Source organism: Gilbertella persicaria (assembly GCF_025201335.1).
Source record: "Gilbertella persicaria strain CBS 190.32 chromosome Unknown B0P05scaffold_53, whole genome shotgun sequence".
Taxonomy (NCBI): domain Eukaryota; kingdom Fungi; phylum Mucoromycota; class Mucoromycetes; order Mucorales; family Choanephoraceae; genus Gilbertella; species Gilbertella persicaria.
In genome coordinates, this window is record NW_026252014.1 from 25264 (window position 1) to 39899 (window position 14636).

General features: G+C 38.5%; 10 protein-coding genes across 10 annotated transcripts; 7 read left to right on the forward strand and 3 right to left on the reverse strand.

Moving 5' to 3' along the window:
• Positions 1-302: 302 nt before the first annotated feature.
• Positions 303-1988, reverse strand: B0P05DRAFT_559051 (uncharacterized protein). Its single transcript, XM_051580211.1, has 6 exons — positions 1715-1988; positions 1534-1659; positions 1274-1491; positions 1106-1230; positions 958-1058; positions 303-915 (listed from the first exon to the last, which is right to left on the reverse strand). Exons 1-6 carry the CDS (start codon positions 1913-1915, stop codon positions 733-735), a joined length of 954 nt encoding a protein of 317 aa, XP_051430754.1. The 5' UTR covers positions 1916-1988; the 3' UTR covers positions 303-732.
• Positions 1989-1999: 11 nt separating this feature from the next.
• On the forward strand, positions 2000-2677 carry B0P05DRAFT_559056 (putative acetyltransferase san). The gene is made up of 3 exons (XM_051580212.1): positions 2000-2169; positions 2235-2363; positions 2420-2677. The coding sequence occupies exons 1-3, from the start codon at positions 2025-2027 to the stop codon at positions 2638-2640; spliced, it is 495 nt and encodes a 164-aa protein (XP_051430755.1). The 5' UTR covers positions 2000-2024; the 3' UTR covers positions 2641-2677.
• B0P05DRAFT_605987 (uncharacterized protein) lies at positions 2660-4245 on the reverse strand. Its single transcript, XM_051583354.1, has 5 exons — positions 4104-4245; positions 3878-4048; positions 3738-3808; positions 3627-3678; positions 2660-3584 (listed from the first exon to the last, which is right to left on the reverse strand). The coding sequence occupies exons 1-5, from the start codon at positions 4221-4223 to the stop codon at positions 2688-2690; spliced, it is 1311 nt and encodes a 436-aa protein (XP_051430756.1). The 5' UTR covers positions 4224-4245; the 3' UTR covers positions 2660-2687.
• A 120-nt stretch (positions 4246-4365) lies between these two features.
• Positions 4366-6166, forward strand: B0P05DRAFT_559062 (Low temperature viability protein-domain-containing protein). Its single transcript, XM_051580213.1, has 3 exons — positions 4366-4531; positions 4595-4665; positions 4725-6166. The coding sequence occupies exons 1-3, from the start codon at positions 4391-4393 to the stop codon at positions 6013-6015; spliced, it is 1503 nt and encodes a 500-aa protein (XP_051430757.1). The 5' UTR covers positions 4366-4390; the 3' UTR covers positions 6016-6166.
• A 9-nt stretch (positions 6167-6175) lies between these two features.
• On the forward strand, positions 6176-6775 carry B0P05DRAFT_445033 (uncharacterized protein; the record flags this gene model as incomplete). Its single annotated transcript, XM_051573794.1, has 1 exon — positions 6176-6775. A coding segment is annotated over one exon (600 nt), but the record flags the coding sequence as incomplete, so codon positions are not given.
• Positions 6776-7077: 302 nt separating this feature from the next.
• On the reverse strand, positions 7078-8942 carry B0P05DRAFT_581501 (OPT oligopeptide transporter protein-domain-containing protein; the record flags this gene model as incomplete). The annotated part of the gene is made up of 2 exons (XM_051582106.1): positions 7078-8202; positions 8280-8942. The coding sequence occupies 2 exons, from the start codon at positions 8940-8942 to the stop codon at positions 7078-7080; spliced, it is 1788 nt and encodes a 595-aa protein (XP_051430759.1).
• A 459-nt stretch (positions 8943-9401) lies between these two features.
• B0P05DRAFT_581502 (40S ribosomal protein S16) lies at positions 9402-9921 on the forward strand (the record flags this gene model as incomplete). Its single annotated transcript, XM_051582107.1, has 3 exons — positions 9402-9431; positions 9480-9824; positions 9874-9921. 3 exons carry the CDS (start codon positions 9402-9404, stop codon positions 9919-9921), a joined length of 423 nt encoding a protein of 140 aa, XP_051430760.1.
• A 547-nt stretch (positions 9922-10468) lies between these two features.
• On the forward strand, positions 10469-11764 carry B0P05DRAFT_275928 (14-3-3 family protein epsilon). Its single transcript, XM_051573414.1, has 5 exons — positions 10469-10570; positions 10660-10717; positions 10773-10804; positions 10848-11463; positions 11507-11764. The coding sequence occupies exons 1-5, from the start codon at positions 10562-10564 to the stop codon at positions 11554-11556; spliced, it is 765 nt and encodes a 254-aa protein (XP_051430761.1). The 5' UTR covers positions 10469-10561; the 3' UTR covers positions 11557-11764.
• Positions 11621-14633, forward strand: B0P05DRAFT_559076 (SacI homology domain-containing protein). Its single transcript, XM_051580214.1, has 5 exons — positions 11621-11846; positions 11891-13451; positions 13496-13631; positions 13677-13931; positions 13976-14633. The coding sequence occupies exons 1-5, from the start codon at positions 11655-11657 to the stop codon at positions 14196-14198; spliced, it is 2367 nt and encodes a 788-aa protein (XP_051430762.1). The 5' UTR covers positions 11621-11654; the 3' UTR covers positions 14199-14633.
• On the forward strand, positions 14056-14633 carry B0P05DRAFT_275986 (uncharacterized protein). Its single transcript, XM_051573415.1, has 2 exons — positions 14056-14194; positions 14265-14633. The coding sequence occupies exon 2, from the start codon at positions 14268-14270 to the stop codon at positions 14580-14582; it is 315 nt and encodes a 104-aa protein (XP_051430763.1). The 5' UTR covers positions 14056-14194; positions 14265-14267; the 3' UTR covers positions 14583-14633.
• Positions 14634-14636: the final 3 nt, after the last annotated feature.

Sequence of the window (14636 nt, forward strand, 5' to 3'; positions counted from 1 at the left end):
TTTACTTTATGAAAGGAGTTGTACTTCTTTATCACCCATACAAACCCTCCTCCCTCTTCTCTTGCTACAATGCTGCACATGCCATTGTATGTCTTAAACACCAAGTTTTAGGATGTGGATGTAGCTTGCAGTCATCATATTGATTGAGTATTTTAAGTGGTCTTTTTGCACTTAGTGTGAGATATACATACTTTTATGCGTTGGTAAAAAAAACCTTTGAATTTTGGTTTCTCAGTCAATACTGATCCAAATCAAGCTATTGATAAAAAAAAGGAAAATAGTTTTCAGATAAAGTATTGTTGGTGCTGTTATGCCTTCATCTGAAATCAAAAGTACTGCTTAAGAGCAGATAAATTATTTCCACAGCCAAACTGTGCTATTTTCAGTGTCGAATGGAACTAATCGAGCAAGTTTTGTACATTTCATGTCTTTTCAGTGTTTAATCATGTATATAGGGTACATTGGCTGTCTAAAAGTAGGACAAATTTTCACTGCTTCATCCTCTTTTATAGGCATTCTTAGCTAATAGTTGATATTTTGTGATTCAAAACTTTCCATCATACTCTTTTAGCACGAATCAATCCAAGTCTCTGTCGACTGAGGTATTTGATCATGATGAGCTATAAAAATGCAAGTAACTTGAAGTATAGATAAAAGGATATCACTATAGATTGAAGAATACTATGGCTTCTATCCTCCCTTCTTCCCTTTTTATTATTAGTATTCCATCCATTAGACAGTATTCTCTTCAAAAGGAAACAAACCACCAAATCTAAAATGCTGCACAACAGGTACTTTTCTCAATACTTCAGCAACAAACATCTTTGACATGCCTGAATTCACTTTGGACCAGCTAAATACGGATGAAATATCATTCAACATGGGTGAATGTTCAAAAAAGGGACCTCTTTTGACCTATGTTATGATCAATAACCAGACCATCACACATTTACTTACTTGTAAAATGAATTGAATGCATCTAAAATACATGTATTCAGATGCACATGCCTCTACTGTATCTTTGTTTCGAATGGATCTAGGCTGTAAACGAGGATGGTCTATTGTCTAGGTCAATATTGCTTCTATGGTCATCGAGATGTCTTACTGATAAGTTGTGCACTTCCCCATACATAAGGCAAAAATTGATGGTCATCTAATCCCCATACACCATGACTTCCTGCAGGCTCTAATGTGTATGTCGTTTGAATACGGCGTACTAGTTCCAAGTATCTATACTTTGTTCTCAGTCACGGATCTCATCTTTTGATTTTACCTAACAAAGATTCTTAATACCATCGCCTGATAGTCGTCTGGTTCAAATCCACCCAACATGGCAATACCAGCAAGCCAAGCAGCAAAACTCAATTCATGTCCCGAGCCATAATCAATACGCGTTTCGTTACCAAATCCTTTTGTTAAATATTCTGATAATTCAGGGATGGCTTTATGCATATGTTCAGGCAATACTTGTTGCTGTAATGGATATGCATTCTAAACTTTGATTAGCTACTTCTCATATGTGTCTTGTCTTACTTGATGCAGTCTTTGAACAAACTGACGAAATGCCTTATTTCCAAACCGTTGTGGGTTATCCAAAAGAGGAATCTCGTCAATCCAACCATCGAATGTGTTTAGTAAATCAAGAATACGTTGTGTTTGCTAATACAACTATTGAATAAGTACACTATCGGATCTTATCATGTAATTGACTTACAGGTGAAATAAGACAAGGATCAGATATCTTTTTCTGCATCACACTCGAGTTTAATAACATAACAAAGGTCATGATACGATCAAATGCTTTTGTTTTAGCAAACATTTCAATGTCTTTTTGTTCATGAATACATGACACAGGCTCTTTTGGGACATAACTTGCACTGATGTTAGGAAGTAAAGGGATACTTTCTGTTTCCATTTTGATAACAATAATAATAAAAAAGGACAGACAGAGAGACGCGTGCCTGAGTTGAAGTATGATTTTAATGCAATTTCTATCTTTTTTTTTTTTCTTTTTTTTGTTATTTATGAATTCTTCTCATATTACATTTAGCAATGTCACACATGAGACACTACCCAGCTTGGTTGATCTTCATAGACGCGTATTTCCTGTCAGTTATGGACATCGGTTTTATGATGAAGTATTGAATGCAGGCGAGTTAGCAAAGATGAGTAAGTAACACACCCATCTCTCTCTCTCACACACACACACATCAGGGACTAACACTAGATATCAGTCTATTACGATAATCACTATGCAGGTGCAATTTGTTGTAGACTAGAACTCTCAAAATATATAAAATATACAGCCAGGATATACATGATGACATTAGGCGTATTAAAGCATTATCGAAATTTAGGCCTTGGTAAGTGTCCTCTAAACCACAGTGTTCATGATTTACATAGCAGACACACATGGCAGGCAGTCTGTTAATTGAGCATGTCATGGAAAAAGCAAGAAGCTCCACGAATCCCATCATTACCTCACTTTATTTACATGTACAGACAGTGAATGAAGCAGCCATTCGGTTCTATCTCCGCAATGGATTTCGAATACAAACCATTGTTCATGATTACTATAAACTGATTGACAATAGAGATGCTTATATCTTATCAAGGCCAGTCTATTCATACCATGTATAAAGAAATAAAAACAAGAAAGAAAAAAAAAAGAATTATATGTTTATTATCTATTCATTCTGTTGTTGTTCTGCTTCTTGCATAGCAGCAATCTTTTCTTCGGCCTTCTTCTTGTTTAATTCAGTCGCCTTGGGTTGTTCAGCAATATAATAAGCCTTGCGCTCCTTTAACTTTTGAAGTGTAGCAGGTACTTCAGAAATCTTGGTGGGCACAGTCACCTTGATATCAAAAAAGGCTTCCATGGTAGCAAGGGGCAATTTAAGGGTATCCGACTTCTTTTCCTTGGGATCCTTGCTCTTATTGTTGTTGTTCTTCTTCTTGTTCTTGGCACCAGCAAAGAACTCTTCATCATCGTCACGCTTCTTGATCACCATACCTTCAAAGGCATTAGCCACTTTAGACACATTGACTTCTTCAGAAGCAGCTGTCTTGCCACCATTTGAAATGAATCCTTCCAAAAAGATAGCCAAGTTATCACATAGTGCAATCTCACTTTCAAAAGCAGGCAAAGAAGCCAATTCCAATTCTTGTTGAGCAGCCTCTTGTCTCTTTTCTTGTTCTTCTTGTACCTTACGGAGCTGTTCTTGTTCACGCTTGTATTCTCTTAATTGACGAATAAAGGTATAGTATTCATCATTGTTCTTGCGGTGTTCATCACGTAATGTACGCAACTTGGTGTATTCTTCGTCCAATTGGGCCTTGAGACGGTTACGTTCATCATAGAGCTGGTTACGGGATTCACGTTGCTTGGTTTGTTCAGCATTCAGTTCTTTGAATTCAGCATCTAATTGTTCATAGCGATCACTGAGACGCTTGGTCTCAGAGTCATCAATGTTCTTTTTGAGTTCATCCTGAATGCTTCTTTCTCTGTTGATTTCATTTTGTTGTTCATCAATATCTTCCACTGAAAGACGATTACGTTTCAACAAAGAAATCTCTTGAAGCATCTGAACCGTGTGTCAGTCTTGATCAAGAACAATCAGACTTACCTTCTTTTCTTCAACAATACGAACACCGCCTTCAATCTTTCGTTCAAGTTCACTAACATGTTATCAGTATGCATAAAAAAAAAAAAAGACGCGTCTTGATGGTTCACTTACGCAATACGAGCATCTACTTCAGCTGTTGTCTTGAAGGGAATTTTGGTTTGAAATCCCTTGATAGAACCCACCTAATACGTGTATGTATGTGTCAGTTCTAATTTGCTTGACGCGACAACCCCTCTCGTATTTGTACTTACCTTCTTTCGAATAGAATCATTGATAGCATCCAATTGCTCATACACAGCCTTACGAGTCTTTTTGAGTTCAGCTTGTTTTTCACGAATCTCGGCAAGCTCAGCCTTGAGTTCTTCACGACGCGTATTATCGTTCTTTTGAGGCAACTTGGCAATCTTGTCTCTTACAGCATCCTAACAACCAGGTTAAACATGCCATCGCATTTTTTTTTAATTATCATCATCTTACAAATTGCTTTTGAATTTTTTCAATGTTTGCATTGATGACTTCCAACTTTTTCTTGTGTTCTTCTTCGTTGGGTTTCTTGACGTGGTCAGGAAGAACAGGAGGGGCAGAAAGAGTGGTCATGGTTGGATAGTAAGAGAAAGAGAAAAAAAAGGGGGGGATGGAATCATAGGCTGGTTTTGAATTCCATGTATTTTATTGTATCCAATCATAAAAGATCAAGTAAGCTTCATAAGCCACTGTCATTTTTTTTCCCCTTCCTTTTCTTCTCTCTTTCCATACTTTGAACGATGGGTAAAAAACCATTTATTGACAAGAAATCAGCCAAGCACTTTCATGTGGTGCATCGATCTCAAAAGGATCCTCTTATTAATGATACAGAAGCTTCTGATCGTGTCCTTCAAGAAGTTTTGCCTATCAATCAACTCAAGGTAAGTTATTTTTCAAAGAAAATAGTATAAGCATGATCTAATATATATATATATATATGACAGCATAAACCACAAGCTGAAATTGACCGAGTCAAAGCGAAGCCCAAGAAACTTACACAAGATGAAATTGACCAGTAAGTCAAACACTAAATAGATATGATGTCTTATAGAGAATCCACCCCTTCCCCTTTAGACGTATTGGACAGGCAGCTCAACATGGTATCTTTTTTGATGATGGTGAATACGACTATATGCAGCATTTAAGGACGATTGGTGATGCTACAGATGCTGTGTTTTTAGCAGCACCCAGTACAAAGAAAGAGAAACCCAAGACAATGGATGATGGATTCTTGAAAGATGAATACCGCGAAAAAAAGAACCCACGCTTGATTGAATTGCCTAGCAGTGTCTTGCCTTCTCAAGTTGAGATGAGTGTAGGTGTAATGAACCAATCTACTGGTTTGGATCAAGGTCTTCAGCCTGACATGGATCCTAGATTACGTGAAGTGTTTGAAGCTCTTTCAGATGAAGAATACATTGAAGATCTAGATGACGATTTCTTTGATGCTTTAAATGCTGATGGAGAACCTTATGATCCTGAAGAAGATGAAGACTATGTGGATTCAGACTATGAAGACTATGAACAGGAAGAAGAACAAGAAGTAGTGACTGAAGAGAATTATGACTGGGAAGCAGCATTTAAGAAATTCAAAATGAACCAAAGCAAGCGAGATTCAGATGATGATGATGAATTAGATGACTTTGATCGTCAAACAAGACAAACTGGATTCTCAATGTCTTCTTCTGCTATGCATCGTAATCCACAATTGCGTCTATTGGACGATCGGTTTGAAAAGATAGAAGAGGAATATGCTGAAGAGAGTGAAGAAGATGATGAGGAAGAAGAAGAAACAGAAGAGCGTGCTGATTTTGAAGCCATTTTAGATGATTTCTTGGAGAAATATGAAATTGTGGGCAGAAAGATGCAGCCCAAAATGGAAGGTGAAACATCTGCTGCTAAATTAGATATGATTCGCCAAGGATTGCTCAAGACACATATTCATGAACAAGTAGAAGTGCCTCGTTCTAAGCCAGTTGTATTGGAGCCTAAATTAGAAAGACCAGTCCAAAAGCAACGAGAGACATGGGATGTGCAGAGTGTGATTTCTACTTATTCCAACCTTGAAAACCATCCTTCTCTGATTAGTGATCAAGGACCATCAAAACGTATTCGTATTGATCCCAAGACAGGCATGCCTATTTTAGTAGAAGTGGCGCGTAAACAGAAAAAGAAGGAACAAGAAGAAGTTGAAAATGAGAGTGAAAGTGAAGAAGAAGAAGAAGAAGAAATGGCTGAAAATAAAGGTGTTCCACGATCTAAACAAGAAACAAAAGAAGAGAAAAAAGCACGAAAACAAGCAGTCAAAGATGCCAAAAAGGTAATCAAAATCATACATCATCACATTGACTTATTATTCCTTTAGAATCGACGAGAAGAGAAAAAGACAACAAAATCAGCATTCAAAAATGAAGAAAATCGCCAAAAGCGTATTCTTCAACAACAACGTCAAGCAAAAGGGGCTACTCATATTCCTTAATTTATAATAAAATAAAAAAAAATTTTTTTCTTTTTCATTTCTCTTGATGATACCTAGCTTATATGCCATTTGTCTTGATTACTTGAAGCATCATAGTGAGCTTATTAGTTCATTTGAAAATGTCCCTTTTCAACCCATTGTCTATACTGTTCTAGAACATGTCTTTACGAGTACTTTACCCCTGAATACAAATTTACTTGGTGCTGTCTCTCGATTTGGTCATGAATTAAGACAACTCGATACACCTTGGACTCGCCTTGTGCTATCAAGAGCAGCAACAGGACGATCAGCCCTTCCAAGTCTCATTGCCACAAGTCAGTTATGTCCTCAATTCATTACATGCTTAAAATTAGGATCATGTGGATTACGTGACCAAGACCTCTATCGATTAAAAGAGTTTGCTCATCTTCAAGTACTTGATGTAGGCCATAACCCTCTTATTACAGATCGTGGTGTATCCTATATCGTGACTATGGCTACTTTGGGTATCCATGGTCTCCAAGACCTGTATCTATCTCATCTACCTGGTGTGACAGACAAGAGCTTAAAATACGTAGGCCAACTTGAAAGTCTGGTCTACCTTGATCTGTCCAAGACAGATGTGACAGAACAAGTGGCTACGACCTACTTAACGATGCAAGGGTTTCGTAAATTAGCCAATCTACCTTCTGCTCGTACTATGACCTTGTTCCCTGCACAGTTAAATCCTAAGCTTCATGGATTGATAAGACAAGCCAGTGTTGCTTATGCTGTAGGTAATCTTCCTTCAAGACCTGCTTTATCTTATGAAGAAAGTATCGGTGCTATCGATACAATCTCTATCTTGCACTATAGAAGATGTCATGGAGCAAACAAGAGACCTAGACCTTCTAAACCCAACATGCCTACCAAAAGACAACGACCGACTACTACAGACTATTTAGCCTTGATTGAAAAAGAGCTTTTATTTCAAAAATGAGGTACTCCAAGTGCATGTAATACCATATTCACTATCGCACATGTTCCTTCACCAAGCACAAACCCACTGGCGACAATCAGCATGATGTTGCCTACCCTTCTATACGACCCAAACCATGCAGCATCAGGCTGATCACAATACCGATCCCAGCCATACACCAGCCATCCGCCGATCACTCTGGCCAATGTAAAACTAGGCGGGTTATACATCCCAATAGCAAATGCAATACCCTGAGGCACATAGCCATAACCAGTTTCTTTTATCCATGTCAACACACTAAACAGGATACCAAACAACCAAACAAACTCAGACACATGCGGGGGGAGTGGGTGTCCATTCACTAAACGAGCCATATCCAACCATACGTGTGCTGTGGGTGCTGGAAATTCAGTCCCTGGTACAGTATAGATTGTTGTATAAAGAAGATAAGCACCTGTGGCTACCACAGCACTCACACAAGATCCAATCAATTGGCCTATGAATTGTGCTTTAGGCGATGCTTGTAAAAGATAGCCTGTCTTAAGATCTTGCATTAAATCGCCTGCTTGTTGTGCACCTGCTTCAGCAATGCCGCCCGCAATCAAATTGGCCACAATAGCACGGGGCATCAAGGCAGCAAACACCACTTGGCTCATCTTACCAATACCACTCACAGGATTCAAATCTGTTTCACCCAAGGCTCGAACACCCAAGATACTCAGGAAGAAAGCACACACAATAGAGACACACGTCATATGGATAGGCATCACATCACTCCCAAACACAATCTGGACAGTCAGGATACACAAAGCAATGGAAGCTGCAAGCCCACCAAGAGTGATCGAAAGAGGGACTTGTTGGTCTAGAGGAACATCCTCTTTTGATTGCTCTACATGGTCTGTCAGTAGATGGTAACTGTTGACTGTAGCATGAATTTGTTTGACCAGCATGATCAGGAGGGACACGATGGACTCTGAAATCATCACACCTAATGAAATCCATAAGATCCAACCCTTAGCACCTGTTTGCCAGTCATTGATAGGACCAGGTGCCCATCCAGCATAATAAGCCATAGGCGATAACATGCCCCACCCAACCACACACCCTAATAACATGGAAAGTGTGGTAGGCAATCCCTAATGTTCAGATTCAATAATAATAATAATAATAATAATAATAATAATAAAAAGAAGCGATATCTATCTTGACTTACCATAATCATACCTTGACCTACATAACTTAGACTCGGTGTAAAATACCATTCCCAAGCCTTGAAATCAACCAAACCAAACGAGATCCAGTTAAATAAAGGTAACGCATACAAAATTGGAAAGAAATAGGAAGCAAGTGTATAGACAGAAGAGATGCTAAAGGATACATACAGTGCTTTTCGTTTTAAAGGCCATGTCGTGTCTTCTGTGGACAGATCAAACGAAGAGGATGAACTCTCTGTTAATGTATCTAAGGCCACACGACTCTCTTCTGTCGTATGATGCAGCACTTGAATCATTTGGGCTGTTGCTGCACCTGAAGGAAATGGAAGTTGTTCTCTAATGATCGTTTGTTTGCGCAAAGGAATAGCAAAGAACACACCAATCAACGATAGACCCAAAGACCACAGCATGAGTTTCCAAGCAGGTAAAAGGATAGGTCCAGTAGGATGGTCATTGCTATCCAATTGAGCTAGGGCAGGTATAATACCCACAAATCCAGCAGCCAAAGGCATGGTAGCTGTAGCCACAGCCACTGTTTGTAGATACACATTTTCTTTGGGTCCAAAAGAACTGTGTTGCCATGGCTTGAGGATAGCAAACCCAAGTAAAGAAGCCTGTAGAGACATCATGGATATCCAACCTGTTTGAAGACCAAAATACATGTTGGAAAAGCACATGAGGCTTCCAACCAAGAGACCTACTAGAGTCGAACGCACCTTTTTAAAAATTCATTCAGTAAGAACAAGAAGAACCTTGTATAGATGCTTACTGAACTATGCTTTGGGGTTTGTTCCTCATCATCATTCATAACGAAAAAGAAAAAAAAAAAGCGTGTATTTTATGCCGCTCAAGTCTATTCAGGAAGTGAATGAGCCCGCACTAAATCGGACCGGAATTGGATTTTCTTCTCTCATACACACCGTGTCTTCCTCTCCCTCTCTCTATCCTTCTATGTGGGCGGGTTAGCTGGCTCTGATAAGCAAAAGGCATGGCCTGCCTTCATTTTGCTCCTTCTCTCAACCTAAAGGTAAAAAAAAAAAATCCATCCATCTACATGCCAGCATCGCCATCCACCTAAAGCACCAAAAAACTAATCATCATCCATCTATATAGTACCGAAAATGGAAGCTGTACAGACATTCGGCCGTAAGGTAGGAGAAGAAAACAACAATCATTAGCATACTCAACCTCATGGATAGAAAACCGCCACTGCTGTTGCTCACTGCAAGCGTGGACGTGGTCTTATCCGTATTAACGGTTCCCCCATTGATCTCCTCGAACCTGAGATCTTGAAGTTCAAGGTTTACGAAGTCATCCTTCTTTTGGGTGAAGAACGTTTCGCTAACGTTGACATCAGAATCAGAGTCAATGGTGGTGGTCACACTTCTCAAGTTTACGCTATCCGTCAAGCTCTTGCTAAGGCCATTGTTGCTTTCTACCAAAAGTTTGTTGATGAAGCTGCCAAGAAGGAAATCAAGGAAATCCTTGTTCAATACGACCGTACTCTTCTTGTTGCTGATCCTCGTCGTTGTGAACCTAAGAAGGTAAGTAAAGTGCGATATATAAAATCCATACTGATCTTTTGATGTTTAGTTTGCTGGTCCTGGTGCTCGTGCCCGTTACCAAAAGTCTTACCGTTAAAGAACGTTATGTCTACAGACATTTGCTTTCTTTCTACACTTTTTTTTTTCTCTTGGTATTTCTCAAATAAAACTCATTCTTTCTTTTTAATGCAAGTACAAGCCGGACTTTATAGCTTTCGGAGCTGTCTCCTATTTGTAAATCTTCCTTGCCTTTAGATTCAAATGTCAAGTTACCAAATTAAAGAGTTTGACACTTTCTTGTTTAAAGACCCGGCTATAAAGGCATTGGAACATCTTTGCGCGGTATCATTTGATTTACCGTCCTTTTTGATTCAAGTACCGATAGGCACACCTATTATTATTTTTTTTTTGATCTTCTATGGGTTTCCATTTAGACCTTGTTTGTATTCATTCTATAGACAACATCATATATTCTTTTATATATATATATATATAGTCAAAAGATACTTTTTAAGAAATCATACAAACGAGAAAAAAAGAAGATAAATAAACAAAAAAAAAAGAGGGAAATCAGTATTTGTATTACTTGACGCGTTCTCCGTCTCATGTGTGTTTGTATGACGTCTTATATCGAAAAGATTTTTCAAGAATAAATAAACCTCAATAATAATTTTTTTTTTGGAATCTCTTCATCTCTTTCCTTTTTACATATATATTTCTGTTTTCTTTTATAAACAATGACTACTGTAAGTATTTCATGAGACACGACAAGATGAGTTGAAATGTCCTCATTTCTTTTTTTTTTGTCATGGTATTTACCTCATTCTTTCTATAGGAACGCGAAAATAATGTCTACATGGCCAAGCTTGCCGAGCAAGCCGAGCGTTATGATGGTGAGTGCATGTTTGTTTGTTCATCTTGTTCTGACAAGCACTCTTTTCTTGATAGAAATGGTTCAATTCACCAAGGAAGTTGCCAAGGTAAGAATAAGACATGAAACACACATCCTAACATACTCTATAGATGGGTATTGAATTAACTGTTGAAGAACGTAATCTTTTGTCTGTTGCTTATAAGAACGTGATTGGTGCTCGCCGTGCTTCTTGGAGAATTGTTTCTTCTATTGAACAAAAGGAAGAAAGCAAAGGTAACGCTTCTCAAGTTGAAAAGATCAAGGCTTACCGCCAAAAGATCGAAACTGAGCTCCAAGAAGTCTGTCAAGACATCTTGGCTGTTTTGACCGATGACTTGATTCCCAATGCTCAAGGTGGTGAATCCAAGGTCTTCTATTTCAAGATGAAGGGTGATTACCACCGTTACCTTGCTGAATTCTTGACTGGTGATGCCCGTAAGAATGCTGCTACTGAAGCTCATGATGCTTACAAGAACGCTACTGATGTTGCTCAAACTGAATTGGCCCCTACTCACCCTATTCGTCTCGGTCTTGCCTTAAACTTCTCTGTCTTTTACTACGAAATTCTCAACTCCCCTGACCGTGCCTGTCACTTGGCCAAGCAAGCCTTTGATGATGCTATTGCTGAACTCGATACCCTCTCTGAAGAATCTTACAAGGACTCTACTCTTATCATGCAATTGTTGAGAGATAACTTGACTTTGTGGACTTCTGATTTGCAGGATGGTAAGTTAGATGATACTATGGCGTCATAACTCATATTGAATAGAAAACGACAAGGCTGAAAACAAGCCTGAAGATGCTGAAGAATCAAAGTAGAAGTCTCTTTTGTTTGACGTAGATTATTTTTTTATACATAAACACACGAATAAAGTTTCCCCCTCCCCACCCCCCTTTTTTTTTTACTTTATTCCACCATGAACCAAGATGCTCAAATATTCAATGATAACCAACAATATCTTCATGACCAATACCTGAGTTCACATATACCCGAAATACCTACCAAGAAGGAAGATATACCTATCAATACACCTGAAAAGAAAGAATCACTCAACTGGGCTCATCCTAGATTTTGTATGAGTCAATTTCAGCTCTATGAAACCAAGACTGTAAGTAACAGAATCAAGACATCCTATTAAAACACCGTAATAAGCGATACTATCTAGTTGGAACTAATGAAGCCAAACAACGGTATCGTGTACTTCAAATCCATAGAACGAATCCTACCGAACTTGTTGTAATTGAAGACGATGTGCTCTATACAGAACAAGAAAAAACGCGATTACTCAAAATGATTGAGGACGGTAATCTCAGTGTAGGTGGACTTCAACTGTCTTCTATGCGTATCTATGGCATTGTAGGTTTTGTTCGATTCACACAAGGTTGGTACATGATCTTCATTACAAAGAGACGCCAAGTAGCCATGTTGGGTGGTCATTATATCTATCATATTGATGAAACACGCCTTGTGCCTATTGGTCTTGGTGCTAAAATTGACAAGAATTCAGATGAAGCACGCTATGTAGCTACTTTTCAGAACATTGATCTAGCCAAAAACTTTTATTTTTCATACACCTATGATATTACCAACTCACTTCAAAACAACTTGACACAACCACCCTTAGCGAACAAACAAGACACAGACAAAGATGATCCAGGACTGCTGCATAATGACATGTTTGTCTGGAACCATTATTTGCTTAGTTCTGGGTTTAAGAATTTAGACAGCCGATCAGGATGGGTCTTGCCCTTGATTTATGGGTTTGTAGATCAAGCCAAGATATCTGTATTTGGCAGGAGTATCATGGTAACCTTGATTGCCAGAAGATCAAGGTATTTTGCAGGAGCTCGGTTCCTTAAGCGAGGTGTGAACGATAAGGGATTCGTGGCCAATGATGTCGAAACAGAACAAATTGTGGCAGACATGTCCACGACTTCATTTCATTCCACAGATTATTTGCATGGCAATCCTCGCTATACGTCTTATGTTCAACACAGAGGGTCTATTCCACTCATTTGGTCTCAAGATACAACCAACATGTCACCTAAACCACCTATTGAATTAAACGTAGTTGATCCTTTCTTTTCAGCGGCTGCTCTTCATTTTGAAAACCTCTTTCAACGCTACGGCACACCCTGTATTGTACTCAACCTGATCAAACAAAAAGAAAAAACCAAGCGGGAATCAATCCTAGGCAAAGAATTCGCTGAATGTATCTCGTATCTCAACCAATTCTTACCGAACGACAAACAGATCAAGTACGTTGCTTGGGACATGTCAAGAGCATCCAAGAGCCATGACCAAGACGTAATTGGCTTTTTAGAGAAAATAGCAGACGATACCATGGAAACCACAGGTTTTTTTCAGAGTGGGATTGGCATGGATACACAACGACAGCATGGTGTCTTGAGAACCAATTGTATTGACTGTCTTGATCGCACCAATGCGGCTCAGTTTCTTATGGGAAAGTGTGCACTGGGCCATCAGTTGTATGTCTTGGGCGTGATTGCTTCACCCAAGATTGACTTTGACTCGGATGCTGTCAATATCTTTACTGAAATGTATCATGATCATGGTGATACCATTGCACTGCAATATGGTGGGTCACATTTAGTGAATACGATGGAAACGTATCGTAAAATCAACCAATGGACAAGTCATCCTCGAGACATGATTGAATCTATCCGTCGTTTTTATGCTAATGCGTTCTCAGGTACAGGCATAAAAATAAGGTGATGTTGCTTATGGTTTGAATAGATGCTGATAAACAAGATGCGATTAATCTCTTTCTTGGCAATTTTGTTACCAAGGATGGACAGCCCATGTTATGGGAATTAAGCTCTGATTACCATTTGCATAACCAACATCCTTTAGAAAAAACAGTCAGAAGAGAGTAAGTAGATATGCATAAGGTATTGTTAGGTCTGACAAGCCTTAGTTATCGTTATTGGTATAAAAAAAAAGTGCTTGAGGATAAGCAAGATGACCTCGATCCAGAACGATTTGCTATTCCTAAACAATTTCGTGTGCCTGCTGTCAATCCAGATGCCAGTGATTTATATCAAGGCCATTGGGTAGAATACTATAACCATCAGCAATTAACAAGTTTGGATAGTCATTTCACGTTTAATATGAATGGCACATTGAAATACAGGCCATTAAAGATCTCTGCTCATTCAAAAGAAATCAAAGAGTAAGTCTTGTATTTTATGTTCTTGTTTCTTATGGAGTTTCTAGATTGACAAAAGCAGAAGCGTTGGACATGAGTCCATTTACGGTTCGAGCTTCCAAAAGTAGTTCAAACAACAATTCAACACAATCAAAAGAAAAGGTTGAACCTGAAAATGCAGAAAAGACAAACAATATAGAAAAAATACCTGCTTGGACGATTGAAGGCATTACACAGCATAATCTTGAGCCCAGTGTCACTTTGGCTGAACATAAAGAATACAAAAGGTAATGCGTGCATATATCATGTTTAACTTAGACTCTTAGATACACACAACAATTTAAAAACATTGAAAAGTTAATGGTCACCCATGGCGATCGCTCTACTTACAACAGTGTTGAAAATTTCCCTGAATTTCAACAATATCAAAACTATATTCATAAAAATGTTTTGGATGAACATCCTCAAGCAATCAAAACAACAAGTCTAGATGAACAAGTCTATCATACGTATGTTGATATTCCTCGTCGTGCTGCTTCTGTTCAAGTAAGCCGAGAATGGAATGGAATGGCAAGAAAAAGATACGAAGGATATGCTAATTACCTTAAACATGGCAAATATCCACTTCCTCAGCCATTATCACTTCAAAAACAAGCATCTACAATGACTGATTAGGAAACAACATTTGGGCTGAGATTTAATAATAAAAAGATAGTGCAACTTTTTTTT

Excerpts from the sequence above, each read along its gene's own strand:
- B0P05DRAFT_559051 (XM_051580211.1), bottom strand. The coding sequence starts at position 1,915 with ATGGAAACAGAAAGTATCCCTTTACTTCCTAACATCAGTGCAAGTTAT. Across the intron at positions 1,059-1,105 it reads GGGAAGTGCACAACTTATCA|ACCATCCTCGTTTACAGCCT; the intron begins GTAAGACATCTC and ends CCTAGACAATAG. Across the intron at positions 916-957 it reads GCATTCAATTCATTTTACAA|GTCAAAAGAGGTCCCTTTTT; the intron begins GTAAGTAAATGT and ends ATCATAACATAG.
- B0P05DRAFT_559056 (XM_051580212.1), top strand. The coding sequence starts at position 2,025 with ATGAATTCTTCTCATATTACATTTAGCAATGTCACACATGAGACACTA. Across the intron at positions 2,170-2,234 it reads AGGCGAGTTAGCAAAGATGA|TCTATTACGATAATCACTAT; the intron begins GTAAGTAACACA and ends ACTAGATATCAG. Across the intron at positions 2,364-2,419 it reads TTATCGAAATTTAGGCCTTG|GCAGTCTGTTAATTGAGCAT; the intron begins GTAAGTGTCCTC and ends CACACATGGCAG.
- B0P05DRAFT_605987 (XM_051583354.1), bottom strand. The coding sequence starts at position 4,223 with ATGACCACTCTTTCTGCCCCTCCTGTTCTTCCTGACCACGTCAAGAAA. Across the intron at positions 4,049-4,103 it reads AAAAAATTCAAAAGCAATTT|GATGCTGTAAGAGACAAGAT; the intron begins GTAAGATGATGA and ends CCTGGTTGTTAG. Across the intron at positions 3,809-3,877 it reads ATGATTCTATTCGAAAGAAG|GTGGGTTCTATCAAGGGATT; the intron begins GTAAGTACAAAT and ends TACACGTATTAG.
- B0P05DRAFT_559062 (XM_051580213.1), top strand. The coding sequence starts at position 4,391 with ATGGGTAAAAAACCATTTATTGACAAGAAATCAGCCAAGCACTTTCAT. Across the intron at positions 4,532-4,594 it reads TGCCTATCAATCAACTCAAG|CATAAACCACAAGCTGAAAT; the intron begins GTAAGTTATTTT and ends TATATATGACAG. Across the intron at positions 4,666-4,724 it reads ACACAAGATGAAATTGACCA|ACGTATTGGACAGGCAGCTC; the intron begins GTAAGTCAAACA and ends CTTCCCCTTTAG.
- B0P05DRAFT_275928 (XM_051573414.1), top strand. Across the intron at positions 10,718-10,772 it reads GCAAGCCGAGCGTTATGATG|AAATGGTTCAATTCACCAAG; the intron begins GTGAGTGCATGT and ends TTTTCTTGATAG. Across the intron at positions 11,464-11,506 it reads GACTTCTGATTTGCAGGATG|AAAACGACAAGGCTGAAAAC; the intron begins GTAAGTTAGATG and ends CATATTGAATAG.
- B0P05DRAFT_559076 (XM_051580214.1), top strand. The coding sequence starts at position 11,655 with ATGAACCAAGATGCTCAAATATTCAATGATAACCAACAATATCTTCAT. Across the intron at positions 13,632-13,676 it reads GAAAAAACAGTCAGAAGAGA|TTATCGTTATTGGTATAAAA; the intron begins GTAAGTAGATAT and ends GACAAGCCTTAG. Across the intron at positions 13,932-13,975 it reads CATTCAAAAGAAATCAAAGA|ATTGACAAAAGCAGAAGCGT; the intron begins GTAAGTCTTGTA and ends TGGAGTTTCTAG.
- B0P05DRAFT_275986 (XM_051573415.1), top strand. The coding sequence starts at position 14,268 with ATGGTCACCCATGGCGATCGCTCTACTTACAACAGTGTTGAAAATTTC.